Source organism: Eptatretus burgeri, chromosome 10 (genome assembly GCF_056783735.1).
Source record: "Eptatretus burgeri isolate ZD-2024b chromosome 10, Ebu_testis_v1, whole genome shotgun sequence".
NCBI lineage: Eukaryota > Metazoa > Chordata > Myxini > Myxiniformes > Myxinidae > Eptatretus > Eptatretus burgeri.
In genome coordinates, this window is record NC_140970.1 from 5,691,622 (window position 1) to 5,713,248 (window position 21,627).

At 41.3% G+C, this 21,627-nt stretch overlaps 1 protein-coding gene across 4 annotated transcripts in view; it reads left to right on the forward strand.

Annotated features, from left to right (window-relative positions):
* The first annotated feature begins 8,904 nt into the window (after positions 1 to 8,904).
* LOC147017877 (cold-inducible RNA-binding protein B-like) overlaps positions 8,905 to 21,627 on the forward strand; it is a 56,557-nt gene continuing 43,834 nt past the window's right edge. For 3 of the 4 annotated variants that reach the window (XR_015062174.1, XM_085896946.1, XM_085896948.1), the window contains exons 1-3: positions 8,905 to 9,089; positions 16,991 to 17,125; positions 17,263 to 17,369. Coding sequence is in view for 3 of the 4 variants with exons in the window: in XM_085896946.1 (XP_085753072.1) it covers positions 17,020 to 17,125; positions 17,263 to 17,369 (213 nt within the window). In the remaining variant the exon portion in view is untranslated. Of the gene's footprint in view, positions 9,090 to 9,122; positions 9,294 to 16,990; positions 17,126 to 17,262; positions 17,370 to 21,627 lie in introns of those variants that run through there. The other variant, XM_085896947.1, reaches the window with a different exon arrangement.

The window sequence follows — 21,627 nt, forward strand, 5'->3', positions numbered from 1 at the left end:
CGGTGATACCAAAACACGAACCGTGCTGTAGTAATATACAGACCGGTGATACCAAAACACGAACCATGCTGTAGTAATATACAGACCGATGATACCAAAACACGAACCGTGCTGTAGTAATATACAGACCGGTGATACCAAAACACGAACCATGCTGTAGTAATATACAGACCGGTGATACCAAAACACGAACCGTGCTGTAGTAATATACAGACCGGTGATACCAAAACACGAACCGTGCTGTAGTAATATACAGACCGGTGATACCAAAACACGAACCGTGCTGTAGTAATATACAGACCGGTGATACCAAAACACGAACCGTGCTGTAGTAATATACAGACCGGTGATACCAAAACACGAACCGTGCTGTAGTAATATACAGACCGGTGATACCAAAACACGAACCATGCTGTAGTAATATACAGACCGATGATACCAAAACACGAACCGTGCTGTAGTAATATACAGACCGGTGATACCAAAACACGAACCGTGCTGTAGTAATATACAGACCGATGATACCAAAACACGAACCGTGCTGTAGTAATATACAGACCGGTGATACCAAAACACGAACCGTGCTGTAGTAATATACAGACCGATGATACCAAAACACGAACCGTGCCGTAGTAATATACAGACCGGTGATACCAAAACACGAACCGTGCCGTAGTAATAAACAGACCGTTGATACCAAAACACGAACCATGCTGTAGTAATATACAGACCGATGATACCAAAACACGAACCGTGCTGTAGTAATAAACAGACCGTTGATACCAAAACACGAACCTTGCTGTAGTAATATACAGACCGGTGATACCAAAACACGAACCATGCTGTAGTAATAAACAGACCGTTGATACCAAAACACGAACCATGCTGTAGTAATATACAGACCGATGATACCAAAACACGAACCGTGCTGTAGTAATATACAGACCGTTGATACCAAAACACGAACCATGCTGTAGTAATATACAGACCGTTGATACCAAAACACGAACCGTGCTGTAGTAATATACAGACCGTTGATACCAAAACACGAACCATGCTGTAGTAATATACAGACCGATGATACCAAAACACGAACCATGCTGTAGTAATATACAGACCGGTGATACCAAAACACGAACCGTGCTGTAGTAATATACAGACCGTTGATACCAAAACACGAACCATGCTGTAGTAATAAACAGACCGTTGATACCAAAACACGAACCATGCTGTAGTAATAAACAGACCGATGATACCAAAACACGAACCGTGCTGTAGTAATAAACAGACCGATGATACCAAAACACGAACCTTGATGTAGTAATATACAGACCGTTGATACCAAAACACGAACCGTGCCGTAGTAATATACAGACCGGTGATACCAAAACACGAACCGTGCTGTAGTAATAAACAGACCGGTGATACCAAAACACGAACCGTGCTGTAGTAATATACAGACCGGTGATACCAAAACACGAACCGTGCTGTAGTAATATACAGACCGGTGATACCAAAACACGAACCGTGCTGTAGTAATATACAGACCGGTGATACCAAAACACGAACCGTGCTGTAGTAATATACAGACCGTTGATACCAAAACACGAACCTTGCTGTAGTAATATACAGACCGGTGATACCAAAACACGAACCGTGCTGTAGTAATATACAGACCGGTGATACCAAAACACGAACCGTGCTGTAGTAATATACAGACCGATGATACCAAAACACGAACCGTGCTGTAGTAATAAACAGACCGATGATACCAAAACACGAACCGTGCTGTAGTAATAAACAGACCGATGATACCAAAACACGAACCGTGCCGTAGTAATATACAGACCGATGATACCAAAACACGAACCATGCTGTAGTAATAAACAGACCGATGATACCAAAACACGAACCTTGCTGTAGTAATATACAGACCGGTGATACCAAAACACGAACCATGCTGTAGTAATATACAGACCGGTGATACCAAAACACGAACCGTGCTGTAGTAATAAACAGACCGTTGATACCAAAACACGAACCGTGCTGTAGTAATATACAGACCGATGATACCAAAACACGAACCGTGCTGTAGTAATATACAGACCGATGATACCAAAACACGAACCGTGCCGTAGTAATATACAGACCGGTGATACCAAAACACGAACCATGCTGTAGTAATATACAGACCGGTGATACCAAAACACGAACCGTGCTGTAGTAATAAACAGACCGTTGATACCAAAACACGAACCGTGCTGTAGTAATATACAGACCGATGATACCAAAACACGAACCGTGCTGTAGTAATATACAGTCCGGTGATACCAAAACACGAACCGTGCTGTAGTAATATACAGACCGATGATACCAAAACACGAGCAGTGCTGTAGTAATATACAGACCGATGACACCAAAACACGAACCGTGCCGTAGTAATAAAGACCGGTGATACCAAAACACGAACCGTGCTGTTGTAATATACAGACCGATGATACCAAAACACGAACCGTGCCGTAGTAATATACAGACCGTTGATACCAAAACACGAACCGTGCTGTAGTAATATACAGACCGATGATACCAAAACACGAGCAGTGCTGTAGTAATATACAGACCGATGACACCAAAACACGAACCGTGCCGTAGTAATAAAGACCGGTGATACCAAAACACGAACCGTGCTGTAGTAATATACAGACCGGTGATACCAAAACACGAACCGTGCTGTAGTAATATACAGACCGGTGATACCAAAACACGAACCGTGCTGTAGTAATATACAGACCGGTGATACCAAAACACGAACCGTGCTGTTGTAATAAAGACCGGTGATACCAAAACACGAACCGTGCTGTAGTAATATACAGACCGGTGATACCAAAACACGAACCGTGCTGTAGTAATATACAGACCGGTGATACCAAAACACGAACCGTGCTGTAGTAATATACAGACCGGTGATACCAAAACACGAACCATGCTGTAGTAATATACAGACCGATGATACCAAAACACGAACCGTGCTGTCGTAATATACAGACCGGTGATACCAAAACACGAACCGTGCTGTAGTAATATACAGACCGATGATACCAAAACACGAACCGTGCTTAGTAATAAACAGACCGGTGATACCAAAACACGAACCGTGCTGTAGTAATATACAGACCGATGATACCAAAACACGAACCGTGCTGTAGTAATATACAGACCGGTGATACCAAAACACGAACCGTGCTGTAGTAATAAACAGACCGGTGATACCAAAACACGAACCGTGCTGTAGTAATATACAGACCGGTGATACCAAAACACGAACCGTGCTGTAGTAATATACAGACCGGTGATACCAAAACACGAACCGTGCTGTAGTAATATACAGACCGGTGATACCAAAACACGAACCGTGCTGTAGTAATATACAGACCGGTGATACCAAAACACGAACCGTGCTGTAGTAATATACAGACCGGTGATACCAAAACACGAACCGTGCTGTAGTAATATACAGACCGGTGATACCAAAACACGAACCGTGCCATAGTAATATACAGACCGATGACACCAAAACACGAACCGTGCCGTAGTAATAAAGACCGGTGATACCAAAACACGAACCGTGCTGTCGTAATATACAGACCGGTGATACCAAAACACAAACCATGCTGTAGTAATATACAGACCGGTGATACCAAAACACGAACCGTGCTGTAGTAATATACAGACCGGTGATACCAAAACACGAACCGTGCTGTAGTAATAAAGATCGGTGATACCAAAACACGAACCGTGCTGTAGTAATATACAGACCGGTGATACCAAAACACGAACCATGCTGTAGTAATATACAGACCGGTGATACCAAAACACGAACCGTGCTGTAGTAATATACAGACCGGTGATACCAAAACACGAACCATGCTGTAGTAATATACAGACCGGTGATACCAAAACACGAACCGTGCTGTAGTAATAAACAGACCGTTGATACCAAAACACGAACCGTGCTGTAGTAATATACAGACCGATGATACCAAAACACGAACCGTGCCGTAGTAATATACAGACCGATGATACCAAAACACGAACCGTGCCGTAGTAATATACAGACCGGTGATACCAAAACACGAACCGTGCCGTAGTAATATACAGACCGATGATACCAAAACACGAACCGTGCCGTAGTAATATACAGACCGGTGATACCAAAACACGAACCATGCCGTAGTAATATACAGACCGATGATACCAAAACACGAGCAGTGCTGTAGTAATATACAGACCGATGATACCAAAACACGAACCATGCTGTAGTAATATACAGACCGGTGATACCAAAACACGAACCGTGCCGTAGTAATATACAGACCGGTGATACCAAAACACGAACCATGCCGTAGTAATATACAGACCGATGATACCAAAACACGAACCGTGCCGTAGTAATATACAGACCGGTGATACCAAAACACGAACCGTGCCGTAGTAATATACAGACCGGTGATACCAAAACACGAACCGTGCTGTTGTAATATACAGACCGGTGATACCAAAACACGAACCATGCTGTAGTAATATACAGACCGATGATACCAAAACACGAACCGTGCTGTCGTAATATACAGACCGGTGATACCAAAACACGAACCGTGCTGTAGTAATATACAGACCGATGATACCAAAACACGAACCGTGCTTAGTAATAAACAGACCGGTGATACCAAAACACGAACCGTGCTGTAGTAATATACAGACCGATGATACCAAAACACGAACCGTGCTGTAGTAATATACAGACCGATGATACCAAAACACGAACCGTGCCGTAGTAATATACAGACCGATGATACCAAAACACGAACCGTGCCGTAGTAATATACAGACCGGTGATACCAAAACACGAACCATGCCGTAGTAATATACAGACCGATGATACCAAAACACGAGCAGTGCCGTAGTAATATACAGACCGATGATACCAAAACACGAACCATGCTGTAGTAATATACAGACCGGTGATACCAAAACACGAACCGTGCCGTAGTAATATACAGACCGGTGATACCAAAACACGAACCATGCCGTAGTAATATACAGACCGATGATACCAAAACACGAACCGTGCCGTAGTAATATACAGACCGGTGATACCAAAACACGAACCGTGCTGTAGTAATATACAGACCGATGATACCAAAACACGAACCGTGCTGTAGTAATATACAGACCGGTGATACCAAAACACGAACCGTGCTTAGTAATATACAGACCGGTGATACCAAAACACGAACCGTGCTGTAGTAATATACAGAACGGTGATACCAAAACACGAACCGTGCTGTAGTAATATACAGACCGGTGATACCAAAACACGAACCGTGCTGTAGTAATATACAGACCGGTGATACCAAAACACGAACCGTGCTGTTGTAATAAAGACCGGTGATACCAAAACACGAACCGTGCTGTAGTAATATACAGACCGGTGATACCAAAACACGAACCGTGCTGTAGTAATATACAGACCGGTGATACCAAAACACGAACCGTGCTGTAGTAATATACAGACCGGTGATACCAAAACACGAACCATGCTGTAGTAATATACAGACCAATGATACCAAAACACGAACCGTGCTGTAGTAATATACAGACCGGTGATACCAAAACACGAACCATGCTGTAGTAATATACAGACCGATGATACCAAAACACCAACCGTGCTGTCGTAATATACAGACCGGTGATTCCAAAACACGAACCGTGCTGTAGTAATATACAGACCGATGATACCAAAACACGAACCGTGCTTAGTAATAAACAGACCGGTGATACCAAAACACGAACCGTGCTGTAGTAATATACAGACCGATGATACCAAAACACGAACCGTGCTGTCGGAATATACAGACCGGTGATACCAAAACACGAACCGTGCTGTAGTAATATACAGACCGGTGATACCAAAACACGAACCGTGCTGTAGTAATATACAGACCGATGATACCAAAACACGAACCGTGCTGTAGTAATATACAGACCGGTGATACCAAAACACGAACCATGCTGTAGTAATATACAGACCGGTGATACCAAAACACGAACCGTGCTGTAGTAATATACAGACCGGTGATACCAAAACACGAACCGTGCTGTAGTAATATACAGACCGATGACACCAAAACACGAACCGTGCCGTAGTAATAAAGACCGGTGATACCAAAACACGAACCGTGCTGTAGTAATATACAGACCGGTGATACCAAAACACGAACCGTGCTGTAGTAATAAAGACCGGTGATACCAAAACACGAACCGTGCTGTAGTAATATACAGACCGGTGATACCAAAACACGAACCGTGCTGTAGTAATATACAGACCGGTGATACCAAAACACGAACCGTGCTGTAGTAATATACAGACCGGTGATACCAAAACACGAACCATGCTGTAGTAATTTTCAGACCGATGATACCAAAACACGAACCATGCTGTAGTAATATACAGACCGATGACACCAAAACACGAACCGTGCTGGAGTAATATACAGACCGGTGATACCAAAACACGAACCGTGCCGTAGTAATAAAGACCGGTGATACCAAAACACGAACCGTGCTGTAGTAATATACAGACCGGTGATACCAAAACACGAACCGTGCTGTAGTAATATACAGACCGATGATACCAAAACACGAACCGTGCTGTAGTAGTATACAGACCGGTGATACCAAAACACGAACCGTGCTGTAGTAATATACAGACCGGTGATACCAAAACACGAACCGTGCTGTAGTAATATACAGACCGGTGATACCAAAACACGAACCGTGCTGTAGTAATATACAGACCGGTGATACCAAAACACGAACCGTGCTGTAGTAATATACAGACCGATGATACCAAAACACGAACCGTGCTGTAGTAATATACAGACCGATGATACCAAAACACGAACCATGCTGTAGTAATATACAGACCGGTGATACCAAAACACGAACCATGCTGTAGTAATATACAGACCGGTGATACCAAAACACGAACCATGCTGTAGTAATATACAGACCGATGATACCAAAACACGAACCGTGCTGTAGTAATATACAGACCGGTGATACCAAAACACGAACCGTGCTGTAGTAATATACAGACCGGTGATACCAAAACACGAACCGTGCTGTAGTAATATACAGACCGATGATACCAAAACACGAACCTTGCTGTAGTAATATACAGACCGGTGATACCAAAACACGAACCGTGCTGTAGTAATATACAGACCGGTGATACCAAAACACGAACCGTGCCGTAGTAATATACAGACCGGTGATACCAAAACACGAACCGTGCTGTAGTAATATACAGACCGGTGATACCAAAACACGAACCGTGCTGTAGTAATATACAGACCGGTGATACCAAAACACGAACCATGCTGTAGTAATATACAGACCGGTGATACCAAAACACGAACCATGCTGTAGTAATATACAGACCGATGATACCAAAACACGAACCATGCTGTAGTAATATACAGACCGATGACACCAAAACACGAACCGTGCTGTAGTAATATACAGACCGGTGATACCAAAACATGAACCGTGCCGTAGTAATAAAGACCGGTGATACCAAAACACGAACCGTGCTGTAGTAATATACAGACCGGTGATACCAAAACACGAACCGTGCTGTAGTAATATACAGACCGGTGATACCAAAACACGAACCGTGCTGTAGTAATATACAGACCGGTGATACCAAAACACGAACCTTGCTGTAGTAATATACAGACCGGTGATACCAAAACACGAACCGTGCTGTAGTAATATACAGACCGGTGATACCAAAACACGAACCTTGCTGTAGTAATATACAGACCGATGATACCAAAACACGAACCATGCTGTAGTAATATACAGACCGGTGATACCAAAACACGAACCGTGCTGTAGTAATATACAGACCGATGATACCAAAACACGAACCTTGCTGTAGTAATATACAGACCGGTGATACCAAAACACGAACCGTGCTGTAGTAATATACAGACCGTTGATACCAAAACACGAACCATGCTGTAGTAATATACAGACCGATGACACCAAAACACGAACCGTGCTGTAGTAATATACAGACCGGTGATACCAAAACATGAACCGTGCCGTAGTAATAAAGACCGGTGATACCAAAACACGAACCGTGCTGTAGTAATATACAGACCGGTGATACCAAAACACGAACCGTGCTGTAGTAATATACAGACCGGTGATACCAAAACACGAACCGTGCTGTAGTAATATACAGACCGGTGATACCAAAACACGAACCTTGCTGTAGTAATATACAGACCGGTGATACCAAAACACGAACCGTGCTGTAGTAATATACAGACCGGTGATACCAAAACACGAACCTTGCTGTAGTAATATACAGACCGATGATACCAAAACACGAACCATGCTGTAGTAATATACAGACCGGTGATACCAAAACACGAACCGTGCTGTAGTAATATACAGACCGATGATACCAAAACACGAACCTTGCTGTAGTAATATACAGACCGGTGATACCAAAACACGAACCGTGCTGTAGTAATATACAGACCGTTGATACCAAAACACGAACCGTGCTGTCGTAATATACAGACCGTTGATACCAAAACACGAACCTTGCTGTAGTAATATACAGACCGGTGATACCAAAACACGAACCTTGCCGTAGTAATAAACAGACCGATGATGTGAACGGGTTCAATGACCCCAGCGGCCGGCGGGTCCTCGGCTGCGATTGGTTTCAAATCAATGTTTTTTTTTTCATCGATATCTGATCAAAACGATTGTGTCGAAGGGTTTCGTGGTGAAGATTTTTTTGGGACTTCATGATAGGCGGTGTAAAAAGTTGGTGCGGCCGGTGGACCCCTCCCTCAAAATGATATCTTTATAATTCAGTGCGCTCACTGTACGTTCAATCGGGCGATCCGTCAACGAGTTCAAAGGACGAGGCGACCCACGTGATCTTCGTGAGCCAATCGGAGAAGGCACTGACGTCACGCTTCGCACAGGCGCTTCTTGTCGAGGTGAGGCTCGGTCGTTCTGTGATATTGTCCGCGTTTACAGAGTATGGTTTTTATCCTTCTTTAACCGTTTAATGCTTAGTCGTATTTTCTAAAATTGATTTATTATTTTCGTTTGATGTGTCCAAGCGACCTGTGGAGATTCGTGCGTTTTGTGGAGATTTTTTTTTCCGCCTCGTGATCGCGCCATTTGCTTTTCCTCAGGCGGTAAGGCTCAAGCTTTGCTCGTTGTGTTTGATTTTTCTTGTACTACGTGGACTCGTCTAACCACGCCGTATTCTCGATGTTTTGGAGTTTTTTTTTTGTATTAATGAATTTACCACTTGTAAAGCCGATATTATTTCGCTTTCTTTGCCTTCGCTGCAAGGTGACGACGGTCCTTTTTATTTCTTGTTTGCAAAGTATTTTTTTTTTTCCTCTCTCGGTCCCGTATGTTCTTTATCATCAACAACAACCAAAAAAAAATCTAAAAATCGATTTTTTTTTTTTTTTTTTTTACCTTGTATCGTCCCGCTACATTTCTCATTCTTTGTCGGTATCTTTGCACACGATGATATATACTGGTGAAGTGCTCGGTTTAAGTATATTTTCCTTTTCCCGCATTGTTGAATAATAAAAATGACAAAAACGAATGTATTCCAAAGCTTGATTCGTGAAACAAGACTATTTGTTCGTTTGAGCTTTTTCTGTAATTTCATTACCGCTTGCATTGTGAAATGGCGGCTCGTGCTGCGTGTGTAATGGCGGCTGCGTGGAAGCTCCGCCTACTTCCCCGACAAGGTCACGTGCGTAATGGCGGCTGCGTCGAAGCTCCGCCTACTTCCCCTACAAAGCCACCCCGAACCACATGGTTTTTTTAGACCCTCGTGGAGGATCTCAAAGTCTTACTCACGTTGTTGTTGTTGTTCATCTTCTTCTTCTTCTTGTGGACTTTTTTTTTTGTTTCACAGCCTCCAGTTTTCACCGAAACTTCTTGAAACTTGGCATATATATGTAAAAATACCCTGCGCAGACAGTAACTATCTCCGATTTTGAAAATTCCTCCGAGAAGAAAAAAGTTGTGACGTCAAAGTATCGCCTAAAAAATTATCTCCGAAACTAGGCAAGCTTTTTGAATTCTGTTTGCGGGAATCGAACAGGGCATTAGCAGAGATTAATTACCACACATATGATACATCACTATGACGACATATCAATTTTTATGACGTCATTCCTATTTTTTTTTTGTTTCACAACCCAGAGTTTTCATCGGATCTTCGTGAAACGTGCCATATATATATATATATATATATATATATATATATATATATATATATATATATATATATATATATATATATTATGCAGAAAGCCCACGCACAGGCAGTAACCGTCTCCGATTTTGGAAATTCTTCCTAGGAAAAAAATTGACATATCACCTACACCATTATCTCCAAAACTAGGCAAGCTGTTTGAATTTTATTTGCGGGAATCAAGCCGGGCATTAGCACAAATAATTTATCGCAATCATGTCATACTCGTTTTATGACGTCATCATTAAGAGGACGAGGATCTTGGCTCATTTGAGCTTGTTTTTTTTTTTGTCCCTTCGAAAGACTGCAAAAATGATGGACGATTTGGGAGCAGGCCCCACACGTTGGTTAACGTTTCGTGTCACGCTGAGATCGCTTTTAGTTGATATGTTCTGCCTTTGAAAAATCACCACATGGATTGTCACGTGTTTAGCATTTCCACAAAATCCCCGTCTCTGTGGAAACTACCCGATAAATAATCGCACAGCTGCTTGGTGTTCCTCTTGCGATTCTAAATGAGCGACCATAATTCAGGATATTTCACCGACATTGAATGGTACGAGCCAAACCCGCGTGAAGTTTCTCGAGTGAGGGTTCGTTATGACGTCAATATATCAATTGTTCACAAAGTGATTTATGGAATTTCTTTATATACAATGTTTCTTGTTGCATATTGTTTGTCAGATGCACCTTCTGAGGTAGTCAGCATGTGCAGAAGAGGGTTTTTACATTGCAGAGGCTGTTTTCTATGAGTGGCATGACATCTCAGTGGTGATGTCACATGTCGCCATGCATACGAATGTAAAATTTACAAAATTGCCAAAGATTCCCAAACCTGTCCATCTGGCGCGATCTCACATAGCCTCTGCTGTACATTAGACCACAGAGCACCCGCATACCGAAAGTGGCGACAATCCATCCAGCAGTTTCGGAGGAGATATGTCCACACAATATGGCTTAGCGTATTAATATAATATAATAATAATAATTGTTGCAAGCGCAAAGTGAGGAAAATGCACCTTAATTTTCAGTTTTACCAGATGGTACAATCCCCATAACCCAGGGAAAACTAACACGTGACATTGCTGTTGAAGCATGGTTTTCCCATCAGACTTCTCAACCCGAGGAGCAAAATTCCTGATTCCAGGCAGCTCAAAGGATCGTTCGATGATTGATAAGTCTGACGGACAATGGAAACCTTTGAAACGGGTGAAAAATTGTATTTCTCTTGCGGATGTTTTGTGGGGAGATCAAAGGATAAAGCTGTCTTGTAACTGGTTGCTGTTGTGAAGAGAAAACATTGGGATTTTTATAAATTACTAGTGGTGAACCCACGGGCACAGACATGTATGACATTTGGACTAGTCCTCTTCATATCTGATGCGTCACTCAAAGGGGGAGAGGGGAGGTGAAGAAGAGGGAGGATTTTGGCAGATGTGACATCCAGTTTATCAGTCCACACATTGATGGGGGAAGAGGAGAGGATCGTGCACAGGGGAGGGAGGGAGATAGGCAGGTGAGGGGTGGGAAAGGATGTGGAGTAACTTACTTCTATGTTGACAAGAGGGGGCAGAACCTGCCTTGATTAACATATCAAAAATTCCTTAAAACCAAACGTTATTAATAAATAATTGGATTCCATCGTGAGTCACCATATTCATTATGTTTAAGTTTTTGGAAGTATTGTTTCCTTACATATTTGGAAAAGAGTTTACTCGCCTTGAATAAACTTTTTATATATACCCCGGGAACATGGAAAAATATAATTGGACCAGTTCGAACCCTAACTTTAGTTTTACCTCGCAGAGAACACTACCCTCACACTTGGCTACTCCACTCCCTCCTGACTACTCCCCTAAACCCTTGCTCTTCCATTCCCCACATCGCGTCTGACGAGATACATTCAAAACGGTCACAACTATTTCCCGAGCATGGAACTCTACCCTCACTCTTCTACTTCCCCCTCCCTCCTCTCACTACTTCCCCTACCCTTGCTCTTCTACTTTCCCTTCCTCCTCCTCTCCCTCACTCTTCTCATTCTCCCTCCCTCCCTCCTCTCCCCCCCCCCCTCCCTCCCCTTTCCATTTCCCCTCACTCCTCTCACACCTCTCACTACTCCCCAAACCCTCGCTCCTCCCTCACCACTCCCCCCTCTCTCGTCCTCCCCACATTCTATTCGACCAGATTCATTGAAAACGATTTATCATCGTACATGTGAAATCGTTTGTTTATAAATCCTATACTTGCATACGATTCAGCCTTAAACTCTGGCGAAAACCAAGTTGTTTTTTTTTTTTTTTTTTTTTTTTTTTTTAAATTATGTTTTTTTTTTTTTTTTTTTTTTTATTATTAAATACTTCACGATTTTCTTTCCTCTTCATTATGAAAACCTACCTTCTCTGGGCGGTGTACAGACCGCTGCTGCGATCACTGATGTGAATTACTTTGTTTTCTTTGCATGAATTGGAATCAAAATATACCTTTGTTTCTTCAAAAGGTAACTGATAAAAAGTAACAATGATAACCCCCTCCCCACATCATGTCTGACCAGGTACATTGAAAACGGCTATTAGATTGCATTTTTGTCTATAAACGCCAATGTTCGTTCTATTTTCTCACCTTTTGATTCAACTGTAACTTGAACCATCTTAACGACTCCAAAAAATGAAATCGGAAGGTGAATTAGAGTTGAGATATAGCTGTGAGGGAGTCTGAATGGACGTAATGGAGATTGGGACCACTTGAGCAGTCTCCTTGGCTATTCGGCACAATCCTGGACGGGTCACCACTCCGACACAGTATACCAGCAAGCTGGCACTCTATTCTGGCATCCTCAGAAGGATGACAGGCTGAGTTAACCTCACCTGGTATTAATTCAACAGCTGAGCAGGATTTGAACTCAGGACCCTAGGATCCAAAGCCTACCACTCCAACCATTAAGCCAACACCAGATGTTATAATACAGGCCTTAATTTCGCTTCAAATGCATTTTTGTTGAAAAATGCTAATTTTCTTTTTTTTTTTTTTTTGCATCTGAATCTTACACCATCTGAGCAGCTACAAAAAAATAACAAACCAGATATCGAATAAGAGTTAAGATAAAGCTGTGACTGTGGAAGAAAGTACAAGCTTTACAAAAGAGGCTCCACGAAGCAAACAAAATGGTGGTGATTTGATGTGGAAGCCCTGCTCTGAACTGAGAAGCCCCTCGACGGACGGACAAACAGACTGACACAGAATATATATATATATATATATATATATACATACATACATACATACATACATACATACATACATACATACATACATACATACATACATACATACATACATACATACATATCATTGGAGCTTGTGCATTGATTGGTTTGTGCTTGCTTCATGTTTATTAAGTTTTGATTGTATAATTGTACCGAATATGATTTGTAAACTTGATGTCTGCACTGGAATGATGTCCTGTACATGCGTAATAAATAGATGCACCCTTTATACAGCCTAATGTATAATTACAGGGTTCCCACTGACCTGGGAAGTCAGGGAATTTCATTTTTGAGATTGAGTGGGAACCCTGTAACAGCAAAGAGAAAATGTTATGCTTTATGAAACGCGCACACACATACACGATTGGCGATTGGACGATATCCGCATTTCTTCAGGAATCGGTGTGGTTGCCAACTACACTACGTACTGTTCACAACCCAAAAACCTCAAATAACTTTCACACTTGTTTTGGGGGAATTTCAATAAATAAATTATAAAAACAACGCTACATTATAGACGTTTCAGGAAGATACGTGCATAAACATTTTTCTTTATATACAGCTGCCAATCGTCGTGATGGGTGGAAAAAACAATTGATTCTAATTTAGAAAACGCGTTGATATGGCCGGAAATCAGGTGTTATCGAATATATTTGGCTTTGAAACTCGCAAAGAGAAACCATATAACCTTTTGTAAATCGTGTCCCTCTACCTTGAAGCAACTGCTGACTGTACATCCCGATCGAGCCACAAACTATACCGTTATCGACTGTAGGGTGCTTGGCAAGTGGCTTAAGCACTCCAAATAAACGGTTGCTACAGAATGGCTGGCTCGGCTGTGGCTGCATACCATATAGGATGTCTTTAACTTTAAAGCCAGTGACCCGCTGCAGTCAAAGAAATTAAATGAATTCATTCAAATAATGACTTTATCCACAAAAGTTGCTGTTTAACGTAGAACAACCCTGGGACATTGCAAAATTTAATCTCCCGTGAAATAAACATTGCTGAAAATCTGCCATGTTGCCTGCTCAATCTGTGCATGCGTCACGTAGGAAATCGGTTCGCGATCTGCGCAGACATTGTAACTATTTTAAAACATCCGTTTTTCACCAGATTTGCTTTGATTCTTTGTGGAGCTCCTTGGAAAACCTCTGAAAATATATACATAGATTGGCATTCCCTCTGGGGGATAGTGTGCGATGCCAAGCAGTGAATGCATTAAATCATAGAGCTCAATGAAGCTGATTAATTTTGGCACATTTCTAAATCTTTTGCTCTCTCAATATAATTTTCCAAACAGTAGAAAAAGATTAGTTTAATGCTTTGGAAATGTCGCATTTTTCTTGTGTATCTCAGGAGAATGAGGGACCATAGCCTTGCTTGCTCAAAGTAAATAGGTATATAGGCGTAATTTATAAGACCTTAAAAAATTTATTTTTTTTCAGATTTCACTCCAGATTTTGACACTTATTTAGTCCCGACGATATCCGATTCTCAAAGCCAAAATCTTATTTCGATGATATACTTTAGTCCGTAAGAGTTGATCATGGAAAATCGCATCAGATAATGCATGAAATCACTCCAAGCTCCTAATTTTAAAACTATAGTACATACAAAAGCGATGTTTTCAACAATTCGTAGCCATGATGAACAGGCATTCGATAATATGAGTGAGGGCTGGAAAAAAAAAAAACTATTGTTGAGAAATCGTTGTAGCCTGTTCCAAGTCAAGGCATGGTTAACCAAGCCAAAAAACATAGTGGCTTCAGTCCCCAGCGAGGTTACCCAGGATGCGCCTTAAGACTCCAGACAGCGATGTGGCCGAGGATTGTGCCTGATAAAGGATGTAATTAAATAAGGCTGTTAATTATCTTCAAAGGAGTGTTTTAATTTACCCAAACACCCAGTTTTTACTCTTGCACTTCCTTGGAGTTCCCTTTGTATGCATGCAAAGTTTCAGACTGCTACGTTTCATGGTTTTGGAGTTATGGGGGACACGCGCGCACATATTGGTATAGATGGCATTTGTACATTACCAAGAGGCATTATTTTAGAATCTCGTACTAAAATACACTACTTGTTGTCTTGTATGTCTGACCACTTTGATCGTAATCCAATCTCAACTGAATTTGCCAGGGGGACTAGGGGATCATGCAACGGAGGTTGCAGCAACTTCATTTGCCCCTCTCGTCAAAGGGTTTTCCACCTGACCCAACTCTATGTTAAGGTGCATAAATAGCTTATCTTGCTGTTTCATGGGGCACACCGACAGGAAGTAAAGTTGATTTTAACCACAAGCTATTCAGTCGATTCTGTCCAAAAATCATGATTAGCTTTTTTTTGTAAATAGTCGCTACTGTTGTTTAACACTGAACTGAAATAACTTTGGAGGAAATCCAACATCCTTGATGCATTATATGCTTATCGCCCTCCCAACCCCCTCCTCCGAAGACTAACGGGCCCTATATGTCTTGACTTGCGAGGCCGCAATAATCTTGTTTCTAAAGGTTCTTCAATGAGTCTCTACACATGAATGATGTATGCCATTGCCAGTAATTTTTTTTTCCCCCAGCCATCAGATTTTGTGTGAACTGCATATAGATTTTTATTATTATTTTTAATATAACATATTTTGGGGTCTCGTGTGATTTCTCCTGGCTATGGCTTCAAGTGTGTTGTACCATATTGTCCCCCCAACACCCTCACTGTCCAATCGTGACCGTTATTCGTTATTCGACGCACAACCCCATTCCGAACACTCTGTATTGTTTAATACTCGCTTGAAGGAAATTTGAAGAAAATCGGATGTACAATGTGCATATATATATATGTTTGCACATAAGCAGTGTATAGGCTGTGAGTTGCTGGTCTGCACACCTACCAGAAATACAATTTATTATAACAACAAATTAATCAATTCCATCAAATGATAATAGCATAATATTATTAACGTCATTACAAAATAATCATATTGGTAATAATAACATAGCCGAGTCAAAAGCATTGGGTAAGCGAGTCTGAAATTTTATAATTAAGGCATAAAGGACTTTTGATACAAATGTAATTCAACAATGTAGACATGCACATTAAAGCACCCACCCATCCATCCATCCTACCTGGCAGTATGGAAGAAAATTGATTTTTGAGGAAATTTTTTTACTGCTTTGGTTTGTGTTGCTGTGTCACTCACCACATGCCGATTCCAAAATTGAAGCCCATTTGCTTAATATAAGCTTATTCCTGGTTGAATGTTCATCAAAGTTATTTGGTGTGAAGTTGAGTATTTAAAAAAAATAAAAATGCTCCATCCCCCACCCCCCCCCCACTCCCCAATGTCCTTTTCCAGTACCCTGAAACGGTGTCATCACACAAGTCATGGAGGGAGGCAATGTTGGCAAGCTCTTTGTTGGTGGACTGAACTTTGAAACAAATGAAGATTTTCTGGACTCTATCTTTAGCAAATATGGGCCAATCTTGGAAGGTACCCATTGCCTGACATTGTGGGCTATGTAGGGTATTTGAGGCACTTCATGACATTTGGGCTTGGGAATTGTATTTTGTTTTTGTTAAACTCTCACGTTAATTTAATTTTCATGTTATTCCATCTTGTTCACCCAGTACTGCTGATGAAAGACAGGGAGACTCAGAAGTCAAAAGGGTATGGCTTTGTCACATTTGAAAACCCAGAAGATGCCAAAGATGCAGAAAAGGATTTGAATGGCAAGGTTGGTATAGTTAAGTGGTTTGCCCTCTACGATCTCGTACAACTTTGTGGTCTGAGTTATTAAAGGTTTAAATGTTTTCTTTGTCTGTATTGTGTGGTTTAAAAGTCTCAGGAAATAAGACTTGTGAACTGCAAAGGATAGCTAACCAAGCAGGTAAAATACTGGGAAATTTGTTGAAAACACACAAATATCCCAGTTGTGTTGTAACTTGTAACTTAGGTTAATGATTTAAAGGACAAGTACCATCCACTGGACAATCGCCATCAATGGATAAAGTCAGGGAAAAGACTGAGAAGCCTCTGATGTTGAACAACTCGTAACCTCCACCACCGAATGTGAAGCGGGTTGTGTTTTCACCCCTTTCTGTCTGTTTTTGTGTGCAGGATTTCTCAAAACGTTGCGGACTGATCCGGATTAAATTTTGTGGACATGTTGGGTGTGTGACGAGGACAAACTTATTAGATTTCAGTGAAGATACGGATCCAGCTAAAGTGATTCTTCACCATTGAGAGAGAGGGCCAAATCGCATGATATTTACCTTCGCATTCTGTGAAAGGTTATGTTTTGGTCGCTGTGTATTTATTTATTTGTGAATGTGTGTTTGTTTGTTATTTGCATAACTCAGAAAGTATGAAACCGAATTGCATGAAATTTGGTGGGATGATTCGTGAGTATCCAAGGACGATTTGATTAGATTTTGGGAGCGATCGGGTCAAAGGTCAAGGTCATGAAAAGGTCAAAAACACTCTTGAGCATAACTTCCTTTAATAATACAGCTATCGACATGCAACCACCGCCATATTGTTCCATGACGAGATACCTTTCGGATATGTAGTGTCGGATTTGACGTAACGTCATCGGAAGTGCGTCTAAATGACGTCACAAGATGACGTAAATTTTAAATTTTCGATCTCATCAGTTTTGATCATACAGTTTTGTAGGACTTACCTTAAGGACGTCTCACACCAAATTTGACTTCGATCGGACTGACTGTTATTACGTCATTGACGTTTGAACATGACGTTTTTCAATTGTGGCTAAAATGTCCTGATATTTTACATTCAAATATCTATATAATTTATAAAGCAAAGTCTGCCAAATCCAGGCATTAGGATCAGTACCAAAATATCTGTTTATTGATGTACAGGTTTTGCCAATTAACTCTGTAGTCAAGGTCACACTCAAGGTCAAAATATACTTGTAGGCATAGCTTCAGATCTAATAGAGCTATTGGCATGAAACCAACGTTAAAACGTTCAGTGAACTACGAGCTTTCAGAATGGTAGTCCCCGATTGGACGTGACATCCCCGGAAGTGCGTCAAAAGATGACGTCATTTTTCAACTTTTAAATTTTTCAGTGTTTATCATTCCATTTTGTTGGACTGCCTTCAAGGAGGTTAAACACCAAATTTGACGTCAATCGGACTGACCGTTGTGACGTCATGGACGTTTTAAAATGACGTTTTTCAAATGTGCCCGGAAAAAAGTTGCGGCGGCGAAGGTATGCGCTCTACCGAGTGCCCGTTCTAGTTCAAAAATGTATTGGGCCTGATATGTTCTCGTGGATCAGGCATTATGTGGCGGAGGTATGCGCTCTACAGAGTGCCCTTCGAGTTTAAATTATTTTGTTCCACATTCCGTCAGTTTTAAATGAATCTTGATAATTAAGGGTTTTGCATGGCCTTTGCTAGTGGCTGGCTGATAATATGTGGTTGAGGTTTTATGCAATGTACACCCTTTTTCTTCTTGTGTTTTCATGTTTCGTCTGTTTGTGAACTTGTATGCCATGTATATGTTTGGTGTTTTTGTTTGTTTACTTCTGCCACCAAAGGTGGAAGGAGGTTATGTTTTCACCCCTGTCTTGTCTGTTTACAGGATATTTCAAAAAGTTGTGGACAGATTTCCGATGAAATTTGGTGGACAGGTTGGGTGTGTGACGACGAATTGATTACATTTTGATGAAAATCCAGATCCGGTGAATAATTTTTTTAAGTAATTCTTCACCATTGAGAGATGGGGTCAAAAATGGCGTACTGAATAACATGTTATTTCAAAAACAGATTGGGCCTGATATGTTCTCCTGGATTAGGCATAACGTGGCAGAGGCATGCGCTCTACCGAGTTCCCTTCTAGTTTTTGTTTAAATGTTTTTTTGCATTTAAAAAAAAAACATTTTTGAGTGCAATTTCATTTGGATAAACATAGTAATTCCAAGCAGTTTTTACCACTCAGCCCAATTCGATTGAGGGGTATTGTCGTCACAGGCATTGTGCGGGTGTTCGGGCGTCTGTCAACTTTTGGTTTCCGTCAATTTCGAGGAGAACGCCTTGTCCGATTAAATCCATTTTTGCAGGGTATGTTGGGGTTGAGTAGAGGAAGGTTCCTTTCGAAAATGGGCACGCTGTGATTTTCAATGTGGCCTCCATGGCAGCCATCTTGAAATTTGTTTCCGTCGATTTCGAGGAGAACGCCTTGTCCGATTAAATCTGTTTTTGCAGGGTATGTTGGGGCTGGGTAAAGGAAGGTTCCTTTTGATATTCAGTGCGATGCGATGTCCAATATGGCGGCTATGGCAGCCATCTTGAATTTGGTTTCCGGACAATAACTTGAGAACGGCTTGACTTATTGATTTCATTTTTGTGTGATATAATGGGGGTGTTTGGAGGAAGGTTCCTTTCGATATTCAGCGCAATCTGATATCCAATATGGTGGCTTCAGCAGCCATCTTTAATTTGGTTTCCGGACAATAACTTGAGAACGGCTTCACACATTGATTTTATTCTGGTGAGGTATAATGGGGTTGAGTAGAGGAAGGTTCCTTTCCAAAATGGGCATGCTGCAATTTTTCACTGTGGCCGCCACGACAGCCATCTTGAAATTGGTTTCCGTCAATTTCGAGGAGAACGCCTTGTCCGATTAAATCCTTTTTTGCTGGGTGTGTTGGGGTTGAGTAGAGGAAGGTTCCTTTCTAAAATGGGCGTGCTGCGATTTTTCAATATGACCACCATCTTGAAATTGGTTTGCGTCAAGGGGCTGAGGGGTTATGCCTGCTTTGCGGTGCTATTTTTTTTATCATTATCTTGCCAAAACGAATTTTTTTTTTTTTTCAAGAAATGTCAGTCAGCTTGTATGTTTTTTTTTGTTTTTTTTAATTATTTTTTTTTTTGTTCTTGTTGTCTGTAATCACGTATCGATCACTCTGCAGAGCACAGTTATCATTGGAAATTTTTGTAACTTCGCATATCAGAGTCCTATAGAGGTCCCTTTCAGCGCATACAATTTTCAAGGTCACTTTGTCCCAAATCAGGGGAGTCGACGAAACCCTTATTTTTTTGAGTAATTTTGATCGGATCGTCTTCAAACTTCATGGGAATATAGTTCATGGTCTGGCGCTCAGCTGATTAATTTTTGGTGGCGATAGGCCTTGACCTTCATGGTGAACGCTGGAGGTTGAAAGCTTTTGACCCCAAGGTCAAATTTTGAAATCTTAGATACCATATCGAGTTATACCTCATATGAAAGCGCTTGATAAGTGCTTTCCAGATCTGTCAAAAGTTTGACGCTATGACGTCATGACGAAAAAACGGATTTTTCATGACATACCATTAACCGTACGAAAATATAAAGGTCAAGCATCAAAGTTGACGAAACCCTTATTTTTTGAGTACCTTTAATAGAATAAATAAGTCGCTCATGTTCACATTTTGGCAAGATACTGGTCACCCTGGGGGTGACATTGGTATGTTTTTTTTTTTTTTTTGGGGCTTGTAAATTTTCCAATTTTGGTTTTTAAAGTGGGTAATGTATTAAAATTGAATTGACAAGGAAGTCTAATTGCTATTCTATCTGAAGATCATTGGCCAAGTACAAAGATTGTTGGATTTGTCCCAAAAACCTGCTCTGCTGCTCTTGCTCACCCTCTCTCTATTCTATTCATCCCCTCATTTGCTCAAGGTTGCCATCTCCTTGGAAATCAGCAAACACTATCACTCTGCATAAAAAGGTGCAACTGCAGACCAATCGGCCTTCTCCCAATCATCAGCAAGGTGATGGAATCCATCATCGCTTCAGACATTAAATCCTTCCTCTTCTCCAAGGGCTTGATTTCCGATCATCAATTTGGTTTCAGACCAGGTCACTCTACCCTGGATATGCTGCTTCTGCTCTCCCAACAATGGATTGAGGTCCTCAATGCCAGACAGGAAATCCGAGCCATATCCCTGGACATATCACGTGCTTTTGACACGGTCTGGCACC